The following is a 27,434-nucleotide window of genomic DNA, read 5'->3' as shown; positions in this document are numbered from 1 at the left end:
TGAGGATAACTCACTTGCTTGGGATTTGAGATTGAATACATGGGAGTGATTAAAATGATTGATCTTAGAATTTAACCTGGGTAAGAAGGGAAAAGGCCATTAAAATAGTGAGGCAAAGTGAAAATGTGCTAGGAACAATGGATCGAAGGTCTTGGTGGAGATTGTTGTAGTACTGAAAAGGTAGGAGATAGTCAGAATGCAACTGATGAGTTGTGATTATGGAGGGCTTACAGTCTAGCATATGACCCTAAGTGTAGGACTGAAGATGAGATCACTAGAAGAGAAGAGTTCCAGCAAATGAGAGGTCTGGGTGTTGGAAGATCATCTATGTGTATGTTAAAATTGCCAAGAATTGAGATGAGTACGGTTGTAGACAGTGACAGTGTGTAAGAAGTTGAAATTGTTGAATAATGAGTGAAGTGATCCTTGAGGCTGGTGGATGATAACAAAGATGAGGAATAATAGGGGATATACAGCCAGATGACAGGAGATTCAAAGCTGGAAATTGTTAAGGTGGGGAGAGGGAGAGTAGTGTGGAAGTAGTGATGAAGAGCAGAGAGGTTATCTCCCTTCTCAGGGCCTTTAAATTGTTTGAAGGCTGTGGAAACAACAACAATAACAAAACAGGCACAATTGACAGGGCAGAGGGGCAGCGTTTTCCTTAGTGGGAGAGAAGCAGGATTTGTTTTGAACAAGGTAGTGAAAGGAAGGGTTCAGAAAGGAGGTTGAGGTTGTAGGCGATTTTGCAGCTTGATTATAAATATTAAGTACCTAGAAGTTAAGGGCTGAGTTACATTCATCACTGCATTCCTTTCAGAGCAGTGCTTTCACATACTACATTTTCAATAAATGCTTATGTTCAGTAAATGAATACTGAATGATAAAGTGGGAAAGAATTAAGACCTAGAAAGAGAAAATAATGTTTATTGAACACCTGTGTGCTTGTAATTAACAAAAATACATTCCAATTATAAAAGCATAAAGCAACGAAATTGAAAGTCCTCTAGTATTTTCTTTTAGTGCAGTAGTTTTCAATCAGTTTATAAACCCAGGCCTCCCATCTCATATTCTAGCTGACATGAGGAAGAGTCATCCTTGTAAGAAAGGAGAATTACTTAAACTTTTTAAAATGAGGAGACCAATAATAATAACAACAAAAATAATTATTCAACAACTACCACCATTAGTAAAAAGTTATTTTATTTTTGTTTTACTAAAAAATAAACACTAGATAATACTTGCAGAAGAGTTCTTTCAACTACTTAACAATCCAAGGTATTGTTATTATTTCCATTTACACAGAAGAAGAAGGTTAAATTAATCATTTGTTCAAAGTCAAACAGTTAGTAAGTGGCAGGGATGGGACTAGGTAGGACTTAAGTCGTCTGACTAGACCCTTCTTTTGGAGCATTGCCACAGTTGAATCCAGAAGGTAATGCAACCAGGGGTGGTGCTAAGGAGGTCACAGAGCTTGGACCTATGACCCTACACAGCTTTCTGATAAAGCCAATGGTTCCATCTACTGGTGTTACGCTTCCTCTTCCTATACTATTGCTCTTTTCCTGTAGCCTCTTCCTACTCATTTTGTCCTTTTTAAAAATTCTACCATCATCAACCCTTTATAATTCTTCCTTGCCTGTTGTCCTCTCTGCAGTGGCAGATGATGATCCTGTCTTTTAGTTTTTAGCTTAGCATTATGTCATATGGAAGATCATAAAAAAGAAGTTTGAAAACCACTGTACCAAGTAGGATATTCATGTTTACCAAGTAGGATGAAGTATGTGAAAAAGCTCTTTTTCTTTGAATGTAAAGTTCTGTTTGATCCTTTCTTCAAGCTACTGTTTGTATGATAGGGAAAAAATGTTTCATTAATGGATACTGGAAAAGCAGTTTTCCAATTATGGGAGTTGACACCTTCTCTGTGTCTAGATTCATTTAGTTTGGATTGATAGTTATAAAAAAAGGAATCAGTATTTCCTATGGAGTATTTTGTGTGTGTGTGTGTGTGTGTGTGTGTGTGTTTTAACTACCTCAAAAATCAGACAGGTAAAATGTATTCATATTTTTACATTTTTCAATGTAAGCATTGAAATTATATTCTCTAAGATTAACATATTTTTCTTTGTCATTTTAGACCAGTCTGCTTAGTTTTAAGGGAAATTCCTTTTATGTCTACTTGGTTTTTACTTGTGTCAACATTTAGGTGAGTCAAACCAATTTCCAGTATAATATTTTCAGTATAGTACTTAAAATAAACTCATTTAAAACTTTTTTACAAAGTGATTATGGTTTGAATTGACAATTCTCTTTTTAATGTTTTTTCTGTTTTCCCATATAGTATGCTGCCTCTTCTATTGAAGGATGAACTCCTAATGCCCTCAGTTGTGACAGTGATGGCATTTTTCATAGCTTGTACAACCTCCTTTTCAATATTTGAAAAGACTTCTGAAGAAGAACTGCAGTTGAAATCCTTTTCCATTTCTGTTAGGAAATATTTTCCATGTTTTACATTTCTTCCCAGAATTATACAACATTTGGTAAGTTGTTTAGTTTTTAAGGTACTATTTTTTAAAAGTTATTATAATATCTTTTTTCTTTTATAGGATTTTTTTTTTTTTTTTTGCGGTACGCCTGCCTCTCACTGTTGTGGCCTCTCCCGTTGCGGAGCACAGGCTCCGGAGGCGCAGGCTCAGCGGCCATGGCTCACGGGCCCAGCCGCTCCGCGGCATGTGGGATCTTCCCGGACCGGGGCACGAACCTGTGTCCCCTGCATCGGCAGGCGGACTCTCAACTACTGCGCCACCAGGGAAGCCCTATAGCATTTTTGAGATATAATTCCCATAAAATCCACCCATTTAAAGCATGCAACTCAGTGTTTTAAGTATGTACACAGAGTTTTACAACCATCACCCTAACCTAGTTTTAGATTATTTTCCATCACCCCAAAAAGAAACCCTGTGCCCTTTAGCAGTCATTCCCCATTTCACCCTCACCCCTAACCTCAGCCTTGGACAACCACCCAGTTACTTTCAGTCTCGATAGATTTGCCTATTTGGATATTTCATATAAATGGAATGTATTAGTCTCTTAGGGCTGATATAGCAAAATACCACATCAGGTAGCTTAAACAACAGAAATTTATTTTCTCACAATTCTGGAGGCTAGAAGTCCAAGATCAAGGTGACATCAGCATTGGTTTCTGGTGAGGCCTCTCTTCCTGATTTGTAGGTGACCTTGCTGTCTCCTCATGTGGCCTCTTCTGTGTGTATGTGTGTGTGTGTGTGTGTGTGTAGAGAGAGAGAATTCTTTGGTGTCTTTTTCTCTTCTTATAAGGACATCAGTCCTATCAGATTAGGGCCCCAGCCTTAGGGGACTTCATTTAACCTTAATTTAATCTCATCTCTAAATGCAGTCACATTGGGGCTTAGGGCTTCAACATATGAATTTTGTGGGGACACAGTTCAGTCTATAACATGGAATCATACAAAATGTTGTCTTTGATGACTGGCTTCTTTCACTTAGCACATTTTCGATTTTCATCTGTGTGGTAGCACGTTTCAATACTTCATTCCTTTTTATTGCCAATTCCATTATATGGATATACCACATTTTGTTTATCTTTTCTTCAGGAGATGCTTGCTTCCACTTTTTGGCTGTTATAAATAATGCTGCCCTGAAGATTTGTGTATTAAGTTTACCAGTGCACATATGTTTTCATTTCCTTCAAGTATATACCTAGGAGTGGTAATTCTGTGTTTAACATTTCGAGAAACTGCCTGTCTTCCAAAGTGCTGCATGATTCTACATTCCCCCCAGCAATATATGAGGATTCCAGTTTCTCCACATCCTTGACAGCACTGGTTATTGGCTTTTTTTCTTATACCCCTCCATTATTATAGCCATACAAAGTGGGTGTGAAATGGTATCTCATTGTGGTTTTTGCATTTCCCTAGCGACTAATGATGTTGAGTATCTTTTTGTAATTTCTTTGGAGAAATGCCTATTCAAATCCTTTTTTTTTTTTTTTTTTTTTTTTTAAGCCACACTGCACGGCTTGTGGCATCTTAGCTCCCCAACCAGGGATTGAACCCTGGCCCTTGGCAGTGAGAGCACGGAGTTCTAACCACTGGGCCACCAGGGAATTCCCATCCTTTGTTCATTTTTAGTTGAGTTGTCTTTTTTTTTTTTGAATTGTACGAGTTCTCTATACATTCTTGATACAGGTCTCTTACTAAATTGCAAATATTGTTCCCCATTCTGTGGGTTGCTCTTTGACTTTCTTGATGGTATTGTTTGTAGCACAAAAGTTTTCATTTTTATGAAGTTTAGTATATCTAGTTTTTCTTTTGTTGTTTGTGCTTTTTTTTTTTTTTTTTTTTTTTTTTTTTTTTTTTTTGCATTACGCGGGGCTCTCACTGTCGTGGCCTCTCCCGTCGCGGAGCACAGGCTCCGGACGCGCAGACTCAGCGGCCATGGCTCACGGGCCCAGCCGCTCCGCGGCACGTGGGATCCTCCCGGACCGGGGCACGAACCCGCGTCCCCTGCACCGGCAGGCGGACTCTCAACCACTGCGCCACCAGGGAAGCCCCTGTTTGTGCTTTTGATGTCATATCTCAGAATCTATATATAACCAAAGGTCATGAAGATTTACTCTTACGTTTTCTTTAATAAGAGTTTTATAATTTTAATTCTCTTTAGGACATTGATTCATTTTGAATTAATTTTTGTGTATGGTATGAGGTAGGAGTCCAACTTTATTCAGTTGTTCCAGCACCAATGAATTGTGTTTGCACCCTTGTAGAAAATCAACAGGTCCTAAACATAAGGGTTTATTTCTGGACTCTCAATTCTATTTCACTGATCTATATTATCCTTATGCTGCTACCACACTGTCTTGATTACTGTGGTTTTATAATTAGTTTTGAGATTGAAAATTGAGTCCTCTTTGTTATTCATTTTCAAGATTGTTTTAGCTATTCTGTGTCCCTTGCATTTCCATATTCTTTTTAGAATCAGCTCATCAATTTCTCCGAAAACCCAGCTGAGATTATGATAGGAGTTGCTTTGAATATGTATTTAAATTTGTGGAGTATTGCCATCTTAGCAAGATTTAGTCTTCCAAACTTATGAACATAAGATGTATTTCAATTTATTTACTCTTTAATTTCCTTTAACAATATTCTGTAGTTTTCAATGTACAGGTCTCGCACTTTTGTTAAATTCATTTCTAAGTATTTTATTCTTTATGATGCTTTTGTAAGTGGAATTGTTTTCTTAATTTTGTTTTCATAATGTTCATTGCTACTGCATAAAAATACAATTGATTTTTTTATTCTGAACTTGTATTCTGTACTATGTTTTTAGTGAATTCCTTATGATTTTCTATATACAAGACCATGTCATCTGTAAATCATGATAGTTTTATCTCTTCCCTTTAAAACTGGATGCCTTTTATTTTTTTTCCTTGCCTAATTACCTGGCTAGACAGCTCCAGTACAGTGTTGAATACAACTGGCAAGAGTGGATATCTTCGTTTCTCTTCAGATTTTAGGGGGAAATCATCCAGTCTTTCAACATTAACTATGATGTAGTTGTGGGATTTTTATAGATGGCTTTTATTTGGTTAGGGAGTTCTCTTCCGTTCCTAGTTTGAATGTTTTTTCATGAAAAGGTGTTGGATTTTGTCAAATGCTTTTCCTGTGTCTAATGATATTATGTGTCTTTTTCCTTTATTCTATCAATATGATATATTACATTGATTGATTTTTGTATATCGAGCTAACCTTGCATTCTTGGGATAAGTTCCACTTGATCATGGTATATAACCTTACTTATATGCCACTTGCTCTGGTTTGCTAGTATTTTGTAGAAGACTTTTGCATCTTATATTCATAGGGGATATTGGTCTGTAGTTTTCTTTTTTGTGATGTCTTTGTATGGTTTTGGAATCAGGCTTAATACTTGCCTCATGGAATGAGTTAGGAAGTGTTCCTTTTCTACTTTTTGGAAGAGTTTATGAAGGACTGGTATTAGTTCTTCTAGAAACATTTGGTATAATTTACCAGCGAAGCCATCTGCCTGTTCCTGGACCTTTCTTCGTGGGATCTTAAAGATGACTAATTCAGGAGGGAGGGATAAAATAGTAGTATGGCATTCACAGATACAAACTACCATACATAAAATAGATAAGCAACAGGGATTTACTGTATAGCACAGGGAGCTATATTCAAGATCTTGTAATAACCTATAATGGAAAAGAATCTGAAAAAATATATATATAACTGAATCTCTTTGCTGTACACCTGAAACTAACAATATTGTAAATCAACTGGACTTCAATTAAAAAATGATTAATTCAATCTCTTGTTATAGGTCTATTCAGACTTTCCGTATTTCTTGACACAATTTCAGTGGTGTGTCTAAGAATTTGTCCATTTCATCTGTTATCTAATTTGTTGGCATACAGTTCATAATAGTACCTTATAATCCTTTTTATTTTTATGTATGGTAAAGAGTGATGTTCCTTTTTCATTCCTGACTTGGGAAATTTGTACCTTCTCTCTTGGCCTTGGTCAGTCTAGCTAAATTTTGATAAGTTTCTTTGATATTTTTGCAGAACCAACTTTTGGTCATTCATTTTCTCTCATTTTTCTGTTTTCTGTGTCACTGATTTTGGTTCTAATTTTATATACCCTTTTTCATGCTTGGGTTTGGTTTACTCTTTCTGTAAAAAATATTTATTTATGTATTTGGCTGCGCTGGGTCTTAGCTGTGGCACGTGGGATCTTTGTTGCGGTGTGTGGGGTATGTGGGATCTTTAGTTGTGGCATGCAGAATCTTTAGTTGCAGCATGTGGACTCTTAGTTGTGGCACGTGGGATCTAGTTCCCTGAGCAGGGATCGAACCTGGACCCCCTGCATTGGGAGTTCGGAGTCTCAACTGCCGGACCACCAGGGAAGTCCCTGGTTTACTCTTTTTTATCTAGTTTCTTAAAGTTCAAGTTCAGGTGGTTGATTTTAGACCTTTCTTCCATTTTTATATAGTAATTCAAACCCATATATAACCCCTGTGCCATTCTTAAGCAGTATTCCATAAACTTTGAAATATATGTTTTTTAATTTAGCTAAAAATATAGTCTGTTTCTTCTGACTTCTTCTTTGGCTCATGAATTATTTGGGCATTTGTTCAGTTTCCAAATATTTGGGGATTTCCTTGACTACTTCATGTTTTTCTATTCTAATTTAATTCTAATGTATTTAGAGAACATACTTTGTATTATTTCAGTATTTTCAAATGTATTGACTTTGTTAATTTCCCCTTCAGTTTTGAAGGGTATTTTTGCTATTTCTTTCAGCAATTTGAATATCATCCATCCTACTGCCTTGTGGCATCCATATTTTCTGATAAGTCAGTTGTTAATCTTATTGAGGATAGTTTATATACATCTATATATATATACATATATACTTAGTTTTAGGTGCTTATTAGATATCCAAGTGGAGATTTTAAGGAGAACTTGGATATATGAGTCTGGAGTTTAGGGGAGAGGTCCAGGCTGGAGACAGTAATTTGAGGCTTCAGTATATAGACAGTGACTAAAGTCACATCACTGGATGAGCTCACCAAAGGTGTGATTATAGATTGAGAAGGAACCAGTGAAGTTGTCTGAGAAAGATTAAGTAGTAAGGTGGGAGGAAACCGGGAGAGTATGATGTCATGGAAGCCAAAAGGAAGGGTTTCAAGATGGCAGTGATGTATTATTTCAAATGCTGCTGAGAGATCAAATAAGGCAATAAGAATTGACCACTGGGTTTAGTTTAGTGGAGGTCATTATGGATCTTTCATTGGAGTGATTGGAGTGAAAGCCTAATTGGTGCAGGTTCACTAATGAAAGGGAGAATTGGACACAGCAAGTTATAGTTAACTCTTTTAGGAAGTTTTTTCTAAATAGGAGCAGACAAATGGGGTAATGGCTGGAGTTTGACACTGATTCAGGATTATAGTATCATGACATTTCATCCAGTCCCGTATTTCTTAAGTTTGAAACTTTTGATTTGATGATTTCACTTCAGAAATTTTCATTCCTAAGATTGACTCATATTTTCCCTTTGGAGGATATATGCACCCTATTTATACCTATTTGTAAGCCTTTTTGGCTTCCATCCTTCCCATTCTTCCATCTGGAATGATCACTGCATTATTCTCTTTACAGGTCTTACCAGTTCTGTCATAATCTAGCCATTAAAGCATCTTTCAGGGTTCCACTTATGTCCCACGTCCTTCATGAAAGTCACTACTGTTTCTCACTGCTTATTTTCTACATTTACTTAAGCAGCTTCCATGTCCTTGTCTGGCTGGTCCTTGTCTCACAGTCTACAGCTATATTGTCCAATATGGTAGACACTAGACACACGTGGATTTAAGCTTAGTAAAATTAAATTTTCAGCTCCTCAGTTACAGCAGGCATATTTCAAATGCTCAGTGGCCGTTATGTGGTTGGCAGCTACTCTTTTGGAGTACACAGATATAGAACATTTCCATCATTGCAGAAAGTTCTATGGACCGGTGCACTGGTCTAGAGAAGGAAACTGACTGCTGCACAATTACAATAAATACAGTAATTATGTCTACTGCTCATCTTGGCATTTAATAAACTGTGACTTTGTGATTTTATTTAACTAGTTGATTCATTCCCCTAAATTGGAAGCTCTTCGAGGCCAGAGGACATTTTCTTTCACGTGCCCCACCATGCTTTACTACAGCACTGGCTCACTGAATATGTTCAGTGAATATGAAATGTAATTTTGCATTTGCTGTAGAAAAATTTTTCATAGATGAATTCTTAGATTAACTTAGAATTTTATATCCTGTAGGGCCCTGGAGCATGCCATGAATTTAACCCTGACTAGCAATATTATCTGTTTCAGATCCCTTTTTTCAGTGCTTGGGTGATAAGAAGTATAAGATAGGGGTTCTCAGGCTTTGGCTACACATGGGAGTCACTTGGAGAGCCTACCCCAGAAACTCTGATTTAATTGGTCTGGGATGTGGTCTGAGGATTGAGATTTTTTTAAAACCCACAGATGACTCTTCCGTACAACCAAGGTTGAGATTCATTAGTAGAAGAGATTGAACTCCCAGCTCTCCCCTTCAATTCTGCTCATTTACAACTATAAATCAATGTTACCAATACATGTAAATGTTATCTTTTATCCTATGCAGTAACATTTTTTTTCCCCTCCTTATAGTTTCTTATCTCAGTAATCACTATGGTCCTTCTGACACTGATGACTGTCACACTGGATCCTCCTCAGAAACTACCGGACTTATTTTCTGTATTGGTGTGTTTTGTATCCTGCTTAAACTTCCTGTTCTTCTTGGTATACTTCAACATTATAATCATGTGGGATTCCAAAAATGGAAGAAATCAGAAGAAAGTCAACTAGCTATATCCCCAAAGAAATGTGAAAATGTTAATAGTGCTACAAGCTTTTGTGAAATTTTTGCCTTGTATAAAAATAAATGATCATTTTGAGAATCATGGAATTAGAGGAAAGGAGATGGTGAAAAGTCATTGTTGTCTACACAAAATAAATGTATATGGGGACCACAGCAACGGAGGCTTTTATTTTTCTAACTACTGAGTGGCCAAGAAATATTGTAGTTTTATTAAATTCAGTTATTATTCAAGTGGGAAAATAAGAGAAACATGTCCTTAATCTCAGTGTTTACTTAGGAAATGTACTCTGTAATTTGTTCTGAAAAAATCTGCAGATACAGTGAGCTTAATGGGAGAATTTAGCCCCTTATTTTTGAAGGAAATCACTAATTTTGGTATTCAGATTTAGTTTTCCTTACATTTTAGAACGCTTTAGAAATTATATCTCAGGGATTAAATTTGTGATAATCTTTTATATTACTATGAGAAGGCAATTTAAACTATTTAAAGTTTGAACATGCCTCATTATATGTGCAAATTTGAATTTTTTTTAGCAAGGCAGAGATTAACCTGCGTTCTTATTTATTTCCAAGGACTCTGATATACCTGAATGCAGTTAAACAATGAATTTTCCTAAATTTAAATCTAAGTGGTTTGAATGAAGTCTTTTTAATTACTTATGATCATTAGTTCTAAACTTTCAAGGATCATTCTGTTTAAGTTAAGTGGCCTTATACTGGGTTCACCCTTCTGTTCTTCTTGGTTATGACATGGTTCAAGGTTACCAATGCCAATATGCAGTGATCCATATCATGCTTCATGTTAACTTAGCCCTGTTAATACTATATCACTCTATATTAGAAGAAGCCCATCTTTACTATAGTATTCAGTTGGTAAAAATAATTTATTGTAGCCATGTTGTAGATTCTCATGTAAAGATATGTTTTCTTTAGTCTCTGTAATAAAAATAACCATTTCCCCATCAACCTATGTTTTTAATGAATATACTTCTTTAAGAAGCCATTAAAGCATAATAACTAAGTGGTGGTATATTTTAAAACAATGCAAGCCAAACACATATACACAAAGAAAATTTGGTTCTAGACACAGACACCTACAGGCTGATGCAACAAGGTATATGTTTTTAAGTCTGATAAAGGAAGTGGGTTTAGACAGAGCAAAAAGTCAAGAAGTATTTCCTTTTCAAAGCAAATGTGCATAAAGACTCAGAGGGCAGATCAGCACAGAAAAGCAACCTTGAATCGCTGCCGAATCAGCAGGAACATCGCTGTCCATGGTCACCATCTGTAATCACTGTGCCCAAATGTCAGCATCTTGGCTGGCTGGTGTAGTCTTATTTTTTATTTTTTGTAATAGAAAACTTGCATTTAACACAGGATGTTGATTTAATTCAATGATGAGGAAGGTCTGACAACTTCTAAATAGTTGGAATAGAGAAACATTATTTGAAAATGAAAGTATTATTTAAACATTAGTAAAATAGAATACACCCATATTCAAGGTATCTTATAGGTGAATTCTAAATAAAAATACATTTCTAGATGATTTAATCTAGTCATATGGAGTTACACTGCAGCTTTAATGGAGATTTGTAGCAATTATCTCATAAGTCAAGTATCTCATATCTATTAGAAACCAGTTTAAGAACAGTCCACTTTGAACTTTGAGGGATTAAGTACCAAAATAACAAAAATGTCCAGTGATGAATTAAGATCAGAAATAGGCAATTCCAAATCATTTCTCTCAGCTATATTCAGGATTACAGGGATATTTTAATATAAAGATATTTAGCTTTACAAAAAAATTAAAGACTTCTCACTTTATTCACTGATATACCTGTCAAAAAATGATCTAAGTTATTTTCCAGTTCGTTTTAGAGGGAAGGGCTGTTTCTGAAAAATGCAGTTTTCTTTGTTGCCAATAAACTTAGCTATGCTTCTTAAAATGAAGAGAATAGGGTGTATGTTCATGTATCAAATATGAGGCAACAGAAGTCATTTTGTCTTGAAGCCTTAGGGAGGGGAGAAAAATCCCCGATGTAGCATTCTGTCCAAATGATAAACAACAAGTAAGTGAGTGAAACATTTACAAAAGTCAAGGCAGCCGAAGGAACCTCTCTGTTCAAGGGAAAGAGAGTAAGAGATGGATAGGATGTAACTAAATAATGGTTGTAGTAACACAATGGTTTCAAGTCTCAATTGGTCTCTCTCTTCTATTACGTTCATTGGAAGATCAGGGCCAAGTGTATCCCCCGCCTTCTGCCCCCGCCCCCGCCCATATAAACATTAGTTTTTTGTGTGGATCTTTCTGCTTTGTCCTTCATGTGGCCTCCAAGGGTGATAAAGCGAGAGTCATCTGATCTACAATGAATAGAACTGGGAAGGGATTCTTAGCCGACCCAGCTGTTCTGAAAGGCAAAAGCTTAGTATATCAAGAGGTCAAACATACAGTAAAACTGATTTAATAGCATTAAGCACATAGCTACATAACTTGGATTACATATGAAACCAATCTACTTCTTAACCCTTCATTTCCTGACTAATGTAGGTTTCTTTATATGTTTTGGCTTACATTCTAAGGTAAGTTTTCAATGGTAGAACACAAAGGAATTATCCTTTTGGTATATTTTAGGCAATGTCCTATTATGAGCACTGTATCACAAAGTATCCTTAATATTTAGCAGATTCTCTTAAAAACCTTATTTACGTAGTAGCAATAAAATCACTAGTGAAGGCAATTAGTTTTATTAGTTGTTACTGTTTAGTATCATTTCAATGAATAGTATTTAAAAAATAACTCATTTTCATTTTAAGAGGTGAATTGGAAATTTCTGTAAATGGAAAATTAGTTATTTTCAACCTTAATTTGTTAAATTTTGTTTCAAATTTTTCATATAGTATTTTTCATGATACAGTGAATTAAATGACATGGTAATATCTTACACAAATTTTGTCAAGACAATTTGTATAAGATATTATACAAGGGAATAGCATTTTTTTCCCTGTGGAAATGGTCAAAGTATATAAGGTTTTAAAAAACGTGCTATCAATTCTGTGATTCTCTCTTCCCCTTTATTTTGTGACAGCACAAACAGATGATGATACCAAAAAAACTAGAAAATTAAAAATATAAAATAATGCTTCAAAATAATTTGGAGGGGCTCTCATATTGCTCCATGAGATAGGTCTTTTCTTTCAATTCAGTAGAGTCTGTGTAGTTCAGTTTAAAAACAACTTCATATTTAAAAGTCTGTACTGAAAAATACATTCCAATATTTTATAAAAGATGTAGAAATTTTAAAAGTTTGCAAATACTTTTTCTCTACAAGCATAAGAATAACGAATATAATAAAGACTCATCCCTGAGATAGTAGCTAAAATAAACTTATAAATTTTAAAAGCTTTCAAAAGAATCTAATAAATACACATCTGGAGCTTTAAATGGGAAAACTGGTACCTAATACCACTCACTATTAGATTTAATCTGAGTTTTAAAATATATAGCTCTACCAAAGGTGCCATTTTTATTAATGCTTTATTAAGTCTATCCACAAATGCTAAAAGTATATAGAAGCATATGAGATACAAAATATAAGTCAAGATCCTCTTCTACATGTTGGCTTACTTTAAAGGGTCAAGAAGAAATGTATTATTTATGTTGAGATTATCTACTGGTGCGTGTAGAAAGTTTAAATTAGCTGCAAGAAATTTTATCTAGACGTGCACCTGCCTGTGCTATGATCTGGTATTTACTGGGCAGATTAATTACAAACATTTCTTCTGTTCCTTTAAATATGATCAGGCAGATACAGAAGTTGGCGTTTTCATAGTGAGTGCATGTCTTCTAAATGCCTGCAGGATAAAAAAGATGCTTATTAAATCATCAAGAATTAGTTTCCAAATTAACATGCATCTCATACATGATTTAAGAAATGATTTAAACACCCGTTTACTATGTAATTTGGTACCTAGTTTAGTTAGATACTGGTCATCTCTCATCTGCTTATTTTTGAGTCTTCAAAGCAAGATTCACCTTCACAAATAATTGTCAATATGACTACTCTGACATAGCACTCTTCACTTTATGTGAAGATGGATTTGAGATACTTCGAGAGGGTTCTAAAACTCCAACATGACCTAATGAAAACACCAAATCTTACATGCCTTTTGTCTATAAGCCTTCAGGGCCTTTCAGCAGGTGTTTCCTCCAACAGCTGCCCCCGCAAAAAAGAGACAGTCTTTACTGACATTCCTATTCAGAGTATGTCCCTCTGGGGACTCCTAGTGGTAACAGAAGTTCTTGTCTATTTGGCTTTAGGACACTTGTGTGAGAGGAAGCCTTTGAAAAAAGCACTGACCCAATGGCAAATGATGGCATATATTCCCATAGGGCATGTGGACCCTTTACTTCCTGAAATATCACTTCCTTGCTTATATTGGCAGCTATGAATAAGTAATACATGGTGGGCCCCTATACTTCCCTATTCATGACAGTCCACCTATATCCTTCTTGTCCTACAAGTAGATAGGTGGCCAACTTGACAACCAACTTTTGCCAACTCATGAGCTGAGTCTGATCTGAATACTAGTAGAAGATTCTAAGCATCCTAGGGTTCACTTAATATCCTTATAGGTTATTGATACAGTTATCAGAACTAATGATAATACTGTGGAGGAAAGGAAGACTGCCATTTATTAAAAAGTTACTGTGGGAAAGGTACTAATTCTTTAATTTAATTAATTTGCTTTTTATTTTATTTTTGTTTTTTTGGCCACACCGCGCAGCTTGCGGGATCTTAGTTCCCTGACCAGGGATTGAACCGGGGCCCTGGCAGTGAAAGTGCCAAGTCCTAACCACTGGACCACCAAGGAATTCCCTAAGCTATTTTATATAATCCACAAGGTAAATAGCATCAGTCCCATTTTATAATTAAGGTTTTGGGACCCGAGTGCCTTGTTTAAGGCCACTAGCTAAAGTAGGTAGTAGAGCTGGTGCTGGAAATCTAATCCAAATCCCATTCTCTGTTACAATGCCAGGCCCTGCAAAGAAGTCTCATCAGTTGATCAAGGCTGCCAGGACAGTTGTGTTGAGAAAGATTCTGAGGCCAAATTTAGGATCCAGCAAACATCAATACTTTGATCAATGTGATGTACATCATAGCACAGGAGTAAGGAGCAGCAGCATGTTTGTTTCTCTACACTGTCATACTGGTGCTGGAGATGAAGAACTCAGAGCACAGATGAAAAGAAATTTATATACAGTGGTGCAGCTCATGAGCAGTATTTTGACAGAATTCATCCTTTATATAGCAATTATAGTATATTCTTTCTAAAACATATTCTGGATTGTTACTTAATAATATTCACTGGTCCATTTCTGCCTAATGAATAAAGTCTGAGCTAATTTATTAGCCTGGTGATCACAACTGTCAATGATGTATCTGGAATCTGCTGCTCAATCAATCTGCTTCTCTGCCTTTTTTGTTCATGCTGTTACCTCTGCCTAGTATGTTTACATAGCCCATCAACATTACCCATCTTTCAAATTCCAGCTTCCTAGTAAAATACAAACATTTCCATGACTAGGGTCTTGGATGGCCCTCTGTTAGAGATTATGTACAGTGGAATAACTAAAACTGATTTTAAAATCATGAACCCTTAAAATAATGACCTAATCACTCTATCCTAAAGGCGGTCTGTGTTGTGTATTCTTATACTACTGCTTATTCTTCATTTTGTACTTAGAGTAGAAAAGAATGTTTACTTTCCTCAGTCTGAAGAGGAAGACATTTCTGTCAACTCTTCTGCTCCCTATAGCCTATGGAAAAGTGACAAATTTGACTGACTGAAGTCCCGAACAGTAGTCCACATTTTACTAGTCATATTCGGTCACTATTCTTACACAACACTCTTCTTCCCCACTATTCAGTTTCCCTTTCACTGTCCGTCTACTCTCAAGTCCAGTTGGCCTTCATGCTTCTTAATTTCATGTTGTAAGGAGACCAGCCCATTCTCTCTCTTCTGCAACCAAGCATGTAAGGTAGGTCTGTGGTCTTTACTGTTATAGAGACACGCAGACTTGGGTCTATTTCAAGGATCCGGCTTTCTCCTCAGGTTCAGGAGAGCACATGGGATTCAAGATCTAAATTCAGTATGGGAGAGGGGAGGTTCCACTTCTGCCTTAGTCCACATTAGTTACCCCAACCTTCCACCAGAGGGCCTGCCATGTTGGAGGTTAATTCCTCCACTAATCAAGTTGATACTTTGATCCCCATTGGATTCATAATCTTTTTCTGTACTTGCTATTGGCCAGAATCCTAGAAAGAAGAAGGGTCTGAACTTGTATCACTTATCATAGCTTGCCTTATATTATTCTTATTTCATGTATATAATATGAATCTTATATCCTTAGGTTGAATACTAGGCTGGCATTAAGCAAAGTGCTTTGTTTATACTAACCCTTACACTTTTGTTAACCAAGTGATTTATTTACACTGTTTCTAGGAAATGTATCTCAGCATCGCCTGTCGACATTAGCCCAAATCATGCTTTCTCTGCCTCTTTTGCTGGTCTTCATACTGTCTGTGGCCTATGGGTTGCTGTCTCCCTTACGCACAGTCTCTCTTATTGTAATATTATTTTATAAAGGCTCCACTTTCTAAAGGCTCTGGGAGCGAATGCATATGGGGTGCCTACCCCTACTGAATAATATAGGTCGGGAGGAATAATAACTGAAGGGTGACAGGGGGCAGAAGCTGATGTGCAGACAGGGAATCTGGCCACAGTGGTGTCAGGGGCATTGCGACTGTCAGAGGTTTCTAGGGCATAGGACAAGATCAGGGAGTTTAATATCCTCCCTTAGTCATACCAGTTAGGCAGCTGTGACAAATGCATAAAAGAACATGGAAGAGAGGGATCTAAGGAAGCCTTGTGTAAGGTAAGTTATAAGCAGGTTTTGAAAGATAGGTAAAATTTTGATGATGGGGGGAAAAGGTATGCCAAGTAGAGGAGACAAGAACAAAGATAAGGAAATGAGAAAGGTGCTTTCTGAGGAACGTGTCTAGGTATGAATGGCAAATAATCTGGAGTGACTGAGGCACAAAGACAAAGTAGAAAGGTAAACTTGGGTCAGATCAGGGAAGAGTTCTGAATGATGGTATAAATTTGGATTTTATTATGAATATGGTGGAGTGATACCTTCGAAAGCATAATTTGTTCAGTAGCAGGACAGGCTGTAGGGAAACAAGATCAAAGAGCAGAGAGGCAGGTTACAATAAGGATGCAGATAATCTGGATGAGAGGTAATGAAGGAATAAACCAGTGCAGTGGACATGGAAAGGAGAAGTAAACGTTTTGGGAAGTGATATGACTTGGCAGCAGTTTGGATGTGGGGACAACTGGATGAGACAGAATTGTAAGGTTTTCAGCCTTATCACTGGATGAATGTAATCCCTAGAAAGATACAATGAGGGATAATATGAGGGGAGGATGAAATCAGCATATTAGGGGAATAACGTATGGGAGCTGAGATTGTTTACAGCTCAGGAGGAGGGTGACTTATACACTAAGGTGAGAATTAAAGTCAAGGAATGGATGAGATCATGAAGAAAGCACCCAAGGTGAGAAGACAACATGATCCAAAGAACCCAGGGAAATGTCTCAAAGGTAGTCAAGTACATTTCACTGTTATTTCTCTCTGTTGCTTCCCACTAAAAGGGAAGTTGACTAGTAGGTCAACCTTAATTCTTTCAAGTTTTTGAAAGTACTACTCAAAATAAAGACTCAGAAAAACATCCCTAACGTGTGATGATGTTTACTAGAATCCAGGAACACAAAGTTATTCTCAGTACTCCTAAGTTTCCCAAAAGTTCATTAATGAGACTGTCACATATTAAATGTGTATATTCATTTGCCAAATGTATAACTGTGAATATTTATGTATGTATATAACACTGTGTATTTATGACAACCATCTAACAGTTTGCTGTTGGATTTCCATAGGTCAGAAATTGTATAAAACATTTTACCCTATAATGAATGAATGTATGTATTTGTATATATATTGTATACTTAAAACTTAATAGGATCTAAAACCTTTGAGCAGTCATGAAACCTGATATTCACTGATTACTACCATGCAGTGGGCAAGAGCACAGGCTCTGGCACCAGACTACTCTGGTTAGTATAATGGCTCTGTCTCTTAAGTGATTCTGGTACAAGGTACTTAACCTCTTTGTGCCTCAGTTTCCTTACCTGTAAAATAAAGATAATAACTACTTTACATAAGTTGTTGGGAAGGTTAAATGGGATGCATATAAAGCGCTTATAACAGTGTCTGGCACATTCAAAGTGCTCAATAAATGTTAGCTATTATTATAAGCTATTATTTATTGTATACTACAGAATGAACATTTTAAGGAGTGAAAGTGATACAATTTTCTGTAGAAGATGCTTTGCAAATGTTTTAAAAACAGCTAGTTAGGAAGATAATATTAATCACTTGAGATACCATTTCCAAAGAAACGTATTTTCAGTATAGAATAGAATTCTTTTTTTGCATTAATTTTTTTCTGAGAGAAAACAGGCAACATCTGGTTAGCTTCTAAGAATCTTAATATTGATGCCATTAAGTCTGGGATAATGCTAGTTTTTACTGTGAACCTTCAGTTGCAGGTACACTAAACACTAATTTACATCATGACTCAGTGCTTCTAGCTAATATGTTATAGTAAGCTATTTATAAATATATCATTTTTACTTGTATTGCTGAATCCACAGGAATTGTTTTGAAGGAAAGGTACAACTAATTCATATGTAATTATTTACTTCATCCGGCACATTTCCAAATTCACTGACTTGTTATGTCTTTGTTCAGTCAGATGTGCCCTATAGAAACTATAACCTACCTCTCACTATTTAGTTAGCTATTTTTACTAAAGGTACTTAATTAAGGGCCCTCTTTATAGTCACTAAAAAATATGCCCTCTCTGAAAGCTAGCCTGGTAGCTCAACAGTGTTCTCTTTCAACAGCCTCTAACTCACAGATCTTGTTAGACTGCCTTCCTATTATTTATAAGAATAGATAAAATATAATTTCAACTAATGTCCCTATTTTCTTTACAGACAGACAATACCAAGTATGATAATAAAATTAAAATGTTTCCACCTGAAAAATAAAAAGTGAAATCTAACAAGGCTAAACCTAATTATAAAGGTGAAACAGTACCTCGGTTTAAAATGGCTTTAAGGAATTCATAGATATCAAGATCATATAACTAATTCTATATGAAAGAAAAAAGACTTTTTTTTCAGAAAACAGTGCAAAGTAAGTTGTCATAGTAATGATGCAGAATAAATGCTTAATCAAAATGAAATTAAAATAAAGAACCTACACATAAAGTTTTATTTTACATTATAAATAACAGCTTTGGGGCTTCAAATTCTTGTTTCAACAGTCTACAGATTTGCCTGATTCTGTTTCAGAACGTACATTTAAAAATTTAGGATGAAAACTGCCAAGAAATTTATTATTATAATGTGTGCTTAGGTTTTATTATAATTACTCATCTTTTGTGCTAGGTTCTATAATCCTGAGGGCAGGACTATGTCTGTCTTGTTTATTAGCGTATCCCCAATGCTAGAGTAGTGCCTGGCTCCTAGTAGGCATTCAATAAATATTAAATGAATGACGCATGTAAGGAAATAGCAATTTATAAGTATTTGAAAATATCTAAATAATTCTTTAAAAAATTCTTAGAGTGGCCATTTGTTTTTATTCATTCACTGAATATGCATTATGGACCTTCTATCCAGGTACTATACTAAACTCTGGGACTATAGTATAGAGATAAGACTTTTGTTTGTTTGCCAAGGAGAAGCCCAGAGAGAGCCCTAACCAGACAATTACAATACACTACCACATGATACATTTATAAACATTCAGACAAGTGTTGTAGAAGCCTAGAAGATGAAGCAATTTAGCCTTTTACCTAGGCGAGCTGGGGAGAGTTTCAAATGATGTGACACTGAAGGCTGACCTTAAAGAATGAGCAGGAGTTTGCTAGACAAAGAAGGAAGCAAGTCCAATCCAGGCAGAGAGAGAAGTAGTAGAGAAGCCTGGCGTCCTGAGAGAGAGAGATTCCAGAGGACTGAAGCATATGTTATGAACAGTGTGAATGAAAAAGACTACTTTCTGCCTATGTGAGGTCTGAGCTGGAGGTAGAAAAACACCTAATATGTACTGATTGCCCAAGTCCTGCTTTTAACTATATAATTATATAACACTATAAATATCTGCTTTATTATTATATACATGTGTTTAAAATACAAAAACCACTTAGAGAATTCATCTAACACTTTGAGGAGCTTTTCTGACTAAGAGTTAATATGGAAAAAAAATGTTCACCTGTCAGGTGACATAAAACCAATTCCTACTAAATGTGCCAGAATAATTTTTCTCCACCTCGAGAACAGTTAGTCTTCAGTCTGTTCATTACTGTCTTTTTATAGTATTTTTATTTAATAAAACCTATTAAGACTACCATACAAATCTCTTTACTTATGCTTTTATCTTTTAACTGATCAATTTTTATATTGCTGACATCCCTTCTTCACCATTTGCTCATTTAAAAATTCATAGTATATGAAATATGTCTCTGGAGAAAATGTCTATAAAATTTGTTACAGCTGGCAAATGTGTATGAGTCAGTGATAGCACATGACTAAATGCTTCACAGAAAATAAAATTTGTTTCTGTAGTAAGCAGAACTGTTTAAATGTTATTTATTTTTATGTTTCAAAGAAAATATATTGTGAAGTGCTGCATTGATTTAATACGCAACAATGTCTGTGTACACGCTGTAGAAGGAAAATTTATGAAACCTTTGCACAACTCCTTTAATTGAATTTTCCAAATCTCTCACCACACACAAATAATCAATATCTTCTGCAGAGAAAACCAGTCAGAATTATTACAGTCTTTCCTTTCAATTTTGTTGTCATCAGCACATACAGAGCACCTGGATATTTGTAATGTCTGATAACAAGTTATTTACACCTCTTAAACACATAATTGCTATTAAATGAATTAAAATCTATGGTTTAAAATTTTTTACCTAATTATTTAAAAGATAAAAGCATCATACTTCTAGTAAAGTATAAAAAATTTTAATCTTGGAAGAAATTATTTAAAAGGATTTGAAAAGTAATAAACCAGTTTGTTTTTCCTTAAATCCTAGACAAATCTCAAGTAAGCAGTCGAAATGTAGCCCTAAAAGTGATTAATAGTGTAAAGCAAAAGCATGAACATTTATTAATAGGAAAAGGTATGACCCACATACAGCATATGTGACAACTGAATCCTTATAAAGAGCTGAGGACTACGGTTGTACATTAACGTGTACTTGTGTCACCAGAACTAACATCTCTATTTTTTATCTCCAGATAAACTAATGTTTATCTGGAGATAAACATAAGAATGTTAACATAAACATAAGAATGTTAAAGCATAGGGGAATTTTTGTTGTTTCTCCTAAAATTCATCATGTCTAAACCTCAGTGCTTTTAATATTGGAGTATTTGTTTGAAAAAAGATATTGCTTAATGTTAAGATATAATAGAAAAATAAAAGTGTAGTAGTTTTCTAGGAGTAAAATTATTTAGCTGACATGATGAATACTTTTTCAAGACTGAGTGGGGGAAAGAACAACATATTTTTAAGCTAAAAAATACTTCAGTGGGTGATTAGAATGAAAAGGCAATATCAAACTATTTTATAGTCTTAGAACAGAAGGAGTTTAAAATTTGTCCTGTGGTCCAAGAATTAGAAAACTTCAAAATCCTATAACCAAGATGAATTTTACAATGCAAGAAGACAGTAAGTTAGCTAAAGAAAGCCAGAACATGATAGTTTGTGCTTTTTTCTTTTTAAGGCCAGAGCTAGAAATTCTGAAATATTTTGTATTATAAACAGCTGAAACAATCCACTTTTTTGAACAATGTAAAGTTCAGATGGTTACATTTCATTTAAATTATGCATACTTCAACCTACACAATTATTCTCAAAACAGATAAAATATGTTTTGGACTGAAGCTAAGTGTCTAGATTTCATATCTTAAGTGTCTAGATTTCATATTTTGGCAACTGCTCTACAATTTGCTTACATTCTTTTAAAAAACATTTTGTTTACTGAAAGTACTAGTCACAGACAAACAATGCTGGTATTTTCTAATATCTCCAGAAAAAATGAAAATACCAAGTACAATATAATGCCATCTATTGTCTCAGGAATATTTGTATCAAGTTGTTTTATGTAGGGGTTGATTATGCAAAGTAAATAAATTTCATGCCTTCCCATGTGATGATAATGTGACATTCCATCTGTATCAACCCATTGAATGGTCATATGTTTTAAATCTTCAGCATAACAAATTAAAAATAATTTTGAAAATTCACATCCAAATATAACAGAAAAAGAACCTTTCATTTCATTACTTTTCTAATAGTCATAAAGCCAATATTATTAAGGAAAGTGAAGTTAGGCTTACTTCCTAAGTAACTGAAAAAAGAATGAAGCCTTCCTTTGTTTAAGAAACTTGTAGTTAGCAAAGGAGGTCCTCTTTATTCATATGCTCTGTCAAGGCATTCCCTAATGTACAAGGTCCAGTTCTGAAAACTATGAAAATCTCAGTGTACATTTTCATGTTACTGTGTATGTTTTAAATTTCCCTGCAATAGGTTTTATAAAGCCTTAGAATGTGTGTCAGATGTCTATTTAATTAAAACACTAGTCTTATCTTTACAATTATACTTCTCTGTCTGTAATAAAGACTGCAACTGATGCTAAACAAACTAGCACTGAAATGAAAAAAAATAAACAGAACTAAAGGACCAATTCAAAGGTGCAATGACAGCATAAATTTTGGAATTCTTCTGTTATTGTCTATTTTAACTATTCTGGGAAAATTTAATAAGAATCTGAAGGAAAAAAAAATCTGAAGGACATTCTTTTGATAGTGAAACAAGTAATCTGTTTATTTTCATTTTCATAATTACCTAATAAAACAAATCCAAAACATATTTTAGGGCTGATTTTTATATTATGTAATTTGTGACTATATAATTTCTAATATTATAGGGATTCTCAAAACATTTTAAAACTTAAATAATTCTGGGTAACAGCATAGTAAAAGAAAAGAGTAAATTAGAAATTTTTATAAAAAGCTGAAGGCTAGATCCCCAAATAAGGAATATATAAAGCAAATTAGTTTGAACTGTCAAAAAAAACTAACAAAGCCCTCTTAAAATGAATGTATGAATAGAAGGGGGTGAAAGTTAACTTAGCAAAGAAATTTACATATAACGTGCATGTGTTGGTATCCATCACCTTTAACTGAAAAAAAAAAATCCCACTAATATTTACAAATACACATATTAGGAACCAGAGCAAAAAACAGGGAAAAGTTTCTGTAAAAATATTTAGCTCAAATTCAAATTAAAAAATTCAATCTATTTTTCAGGCAATATTACTTTAAAAAATAAGTTGATACACTAATGAAGATTTGAATACCTCAGTAAATATTAAGAGTTAATGTAGCTCTTGCCAAGAAACAGAAATGGAAAATGACATATATTTTCATATATTTCTATATAATTTATATAAATATTATATATTTAATATATCTTAGCTCAGTTTTCATTTAAACCACAACAAATAATCAATGCTTATTAGAAACTTTAAAGCATGATTTAGTGATACAATCTCCTCTATGCATGAACAAACACTCAGTTCTTAGGGAACACCTGGTAATGGGCAAGTCAGTTTTAATGCCTAAAATACTAGAAAATAGTTTTAAGGCTGATCATGCAGACATACAAGGAAGAATCAGTATGTAGGACTTCCCTGGTGGCGCAGTGGTTGAGAGTCCCCCTGCCGATGCAGGGGACACGGGTTCATGCCCAGGCCTGGGAAGATCCCACATGCCGCGGAGCGGCTGGGCCCGTGAGCCATGGCTGCTGAGCCTGCGCGTCTGGAGCCTGTGCTCCGCAACGGGAGAGGCCACAGCAGCAAGAGGCCCGCGTACCGCAAAAAAAAAAAAAAAAAAAAAAAAAAAAAAAAATCAGTATGTACTGGATAACTGAAAGGAGATGACTGTTTTAACATGTGGAAATAATTTTAATGTCTTAATAAATGTTTAGAGAAGGAAACAATACTTTTGGGAAATTTTTTCCCATTAATTATTAGCAGTGACAGTTCACCTATTTGTTCTACAATTTTCCCTTCCTCATTTCTCAAAACTGTTGGCACAAGCCTAATGTAAAGCCTAATTCTAATTAGTTCTAGGAAATTACAGATTAAAAAAAAATTACACCCATTGCCACAATATATAGAATATTTCCTCTAGTTGGGAAATAATAAATATTCCAATTTTCCATTATGATCCTCTAAAACTTGTCAAGTTAGTAGAGATTAAAACCACTGAAAACCAGTCACACATTATAATCAAATTACACAGCATTATAAGAGATCTCAAGCCTTTTCTAGGAAAGAGCTGCCTTCATGCTCTTAAATTCTATGGATCCTAATGGGAGTTAGCTGCCCAACCAGATGGATCAGGAAGCCTGCTCAGTTCCCTTCCCACATGAGTTTTGGAGGAGTTTTTCCATGGCTGCTGCCCTGCCATGACCCAGCTGGCCTTTGGAACTGACCAGCAGGGAATCCCAGCTCTTTCCACTGCAAACTCATCGCTGGCTTTGTTAAAAATCCTAAACACAGACTAACATACTAGATTGGTTGAACCAATTTCAGTTCTGCCTTGTGTTTGAATCTGAGAGCAGGGTTGTTGTAATGATCTGCTGATCCTAGTATTGGGAACACAGTAATTATTAGTCCTCAACAAATGGTAGTCATTGGTACTCAAAAATGGTAGACTAAAACATGGCTATCCACTTCAAGGGCTACCTTGAAGTGGATAGCCATCTGCAGAGATTGCCAAATGGCATTCATGTCAGTAATATTAAAATCATCCCTCTTAAGTTGGTCTAATGGTTTTTAATATTTTATAGCATTTTGCTTACTGAGGTATGAACGTGCATGTGTTATAAGAACTTAAAATCTGCTAATTTAGTTTCCCATACTGTGAAATGCTCCAAGGTATAAGAGTTCATAGTAGATCAAATGTCATTAATAATCTACAAGTTTTCAGAACACTGGTTACAAAGTAACTTTTTATGTTTTGTGGATCTTTCTAATTCACCATTAAAAGCTGCCATATATTAATGCATTGTTGCCCCATTTGTCTGTATTCTCAAAAAGAACTTTTAATAGAAGAAAAAATTTAACTCTTGAACCGAAAATTGTATTTCAAAAGTTCAATCATCAGGGAAGCTGATCTTATCAGACACGGTCTTTTGCTAAATGCAATATAATGTTTTTCAAATGAAATTTGTGGTCTTTTAAAAAAAGGGCCCATGATAACTGGTTGAAATGGTAAAATGAGATGAAAGGATCTCTTTATGTAATAAATTAAAACACAACTCTTTACCTTTGTTGGGAAGTCCTGAATTCTTCTTTTCAAATAGTTTTTGTTTTGTTACTTTTGTCACTAAAGGAAAAAAAAACTCACATTAAAAATTAATATCAAATATTAAATAATTTCTCATTTTAGAAGAAACAACTTCATAAGAAACAATAATTTCAAGCAATACATACTTATAAATATCAAGTATAAAATACAATACCTTATATCTTTTTTAAAGAATGAGAACTGCATTAAAAAAAGCCTAATACCAGTTACCAAGGTACATTCTTCCCCTTCACATTCAAGAAGAATCCCTGAAATAACATATCCTAGCAAAAGATATGTGGCTTCCTGTTCTAAGTTTGCAAACAAGTAATAGAGAGACACGATCAAAAACTCATAAATTTCTCTTACTTAGGTCTTTTGTTTTCTGCATTTCTCTTTTTAAGACACATGATGCATGGGAGATACCAATGAGATTTTCAAGCTCTCTACTGTTCTCCAAAGCCTAAAAGAAAGTCATCTTAAATGAGTTAAGTTCTCTACAAATATACTACTACTGACAAGTCTAGTGCAAATACAGTATACTGCTTCCTTCATATGAAAAACTTAAACTCTATGATAATGAAATTTAACTTTTTCTGTTAGGTTAACTATTGCAAGCCTTAAAATACCTGAATAAAAACAATTTATTAACTAAAAAGACTAAACATAATTAATAAATTTACTTTTAAATATGAAGAAGCCAGATATTACTAAAATATTATGGTTAATTAATGTTCATATATGAAAAGAAGTTCCCATGAAAGGTAAGTCGAACATATCCCCTATAAGTTCTTTCTGGGATTGGATTCTCCTATTCTTTTTCAAATAGGGTAATAGAATATGATAAATTATATGCCAAAAAAAGCAAACCTGTATATTACATAAATTTTGCATTATTTCCATGAATTCGTCTGATGATTTCTCAACTTTAGATAGCAACACCATGAATCTATGAATGAAGAAAAAAATATTCAGCAAGATCAGGCACTTTCAGAGCTTTAATTCTTTTGAAAGCATCTTTGATTCAGTTTTCTAATCCTTTTCTTTATATTTTTCAAAGTGGTAAAAGATGTAAATGCTTCTCATTCATGCTTTCATTCCTTTACAAACAGTATATTTTACCAACCATCCTGTCCTTTGATGTTTCACTTTCTCATTCCCACTAAGCAGTGGGAGAGAAGATATAGCTGGCTTGTCCTTTCTCCCCCATACCACTTTGAGAAAACTAATAATACATCACCATCTCCTTATTTATCTAGATCTAAGCCTATGAATCAGTGTTACCCAGTGATCTTCTTTAATAAAAAACCAAGTTTTTTTAGCTTTAATATATTTCAATGTGACAAAGACACAAAGGCACTCTTTTAAATTTGAAAACAAAGATAACTTCACTTTGTAATTCTACCTTCCTTCTAAACATATCTCTAGTTAGCACGTTAGCATTCTGGAAAACTCTTAGGTTTTTAAAATATTTTTATAACTTTATATCACACTTTCTTGCCTTAATATAACATTGCGCACACACAAACACACACATATTCATGTGTCTATAATTTTAAAAGCTGCACAATATTGTACCTAGCGAATACACCAAAGATGATTTAACCATTTCTTTATGGCTGCAATTTTAGTTTCTTTTTCAATTTTAATATCTCATAGCTGTGTATGATAATCTATACCAGTGCAGTCTAACAAAAATATAATGCAAGCCACATATGTAATTAAAAATTTTCTAGTAGCCACATTAAAAGAAGTAAAAAGAAATAGGTGAACTTAATTTTAATGATATATTTAACCCAATATATCCAAAGTATTACCATTTCAACATGTAATCAGTATAAAAATTATTCAAGATATTTTATACTTTTTTTTTTCAAAATTCAGTGTATACTTTACACGCATAACACATCTCATTTCAGAATAGTCACATTTCAAATACTCATTAGCCATGTGTGACTGGCTAGTGACTACTGTTTCGGAGAGCACAAATCTATACTATCGCTTTTAAGAGAGAAACTAGATATTCTCTTTAAATGCTTTTCAAAATCACATCAGTATTATCCATTAACATTTGTGTGCTATTAAAAAATAAGACAAATGTGATGTTAAATGTACATACACAATGAATATGAACAGTATGTTTTTCTTTTTTTAATTAATTAATTTTTTGCTGCATTGGGTCTTTGTTGCTGCACGTGGGCTTTCTCTAGTTGTGGCGAGTGGGGGCTGCTCTTCGTTGTGGTGCGCGGGCTTCCCATTGCAGTGGCTTCTCTTGTTGCGGAGCACATGCTCTAGGCACGCGGGCTTCCGTGGTTGTGGCACACGGGCTCAGTAGTTGTGGCTTGCAGGCTCTAGAGCGCAGGCTCAGTAGTTGTGGTGCACGGGCTTAGTTGCTCCGTGGCATGTGGGAT

The 27,434-nt window shown here is 34.8% G+C and overlaps 2 protein-coding genes across 8 annotated transcripts in view; one reads left to right on the top strand and one right to left on the bottom strand.

Annotated features, from left to right (window-relative positions):
- The window catches only part of ALG6 (ALG6 alpha-1,3-glucosyltransferase), a 60,334-nt gene extending 49,911 nt beyond the window's left edge, over nucleotides 1-10,423 (top strand). For all 3 annotated transcript variants that reach the window (XM_067006733.1, XM_067006737.1, XM_059045268.2), the window contains 3 exons: nucleotides 2,135-2,203; nucleotides 2,339-2,537; nucleotides 9,249-10,423. In XM_067006733.1, coding sequence (XP_066862834.1) covers nucleotides 2,135-2,203; nucleotides 2,339-2,537; nucleotides 9,249-9,446 — 466 coding nt within the window. In that variant the 3' untranslated portion in view covers nucleotides 9,447-10,423. The remainder of the gene's footprint in view (nucleotides 1-2,134; nucleotides 2,204-2,338; nucleotides 2,538-9,248) is intronic.
- ITGB3BP (integrin subunit beta 3 binding protein) overlaps nucleotides 1-27,434 on the bottom strand; it is a 160,723-nt gene that overhangs the window by 54,507 nt on the left and 78,782 nt on the right. For 2 of the 5 annotated variants that reach the window (XM_067006765.1, XM_067006754.1), the window contains 4 exons: nucleotides 25,894-25,972; nucleotides 25,393-25,486; nucleotides 25,003-25,062; nucleotides 23,037-23,494 (listed from right to left, as the gene is read on the bottom strand). In XM_067006765.1, the coding sequence (XP_066862866.1) occupies nucleotides 23,343-23,494; nucleotides 25,003-25,062; nucleotides 25,393-25,486; nucleotides 25,894-25,972 (385 nt within the window). In that variant the 3' untranslated portion in view covers nucleotides 23,037-23,342. Of the gene's footprint in view, nucleotides 1-10,431; nucleotides 13,312-23,036; nucleotides 23,495-25,002; nucleotides 25,063-25,392; nucleotides 25,487-25,893; nucleotides 25,973-27,434 lie in introns of those variants that run through there. The other 3 variants (XM_059045228.2, XM_067006772.1, XM_067006762.1) reach the window with 3 other exon arrangements.

Source organism: Kogia breviceps, chromosome 1 (assembly GCF_026419965.1).
Source record: "Kogia breviceps isolate mKogBre1 chromosome 1, mKogBre1 haplotype 1, whole genome shotgun sequence".
Lineage (NCBI taxonomy): Eukaryota > Metazoa > Chordata > Mammalia > Artiodactyla > Physeteridae > Kogia > Kogia breviceps.
Note: the sequence above shows the minus strand (reverse complement) of the source record. Positions and strands in the feature narration are given on the sequence as shown.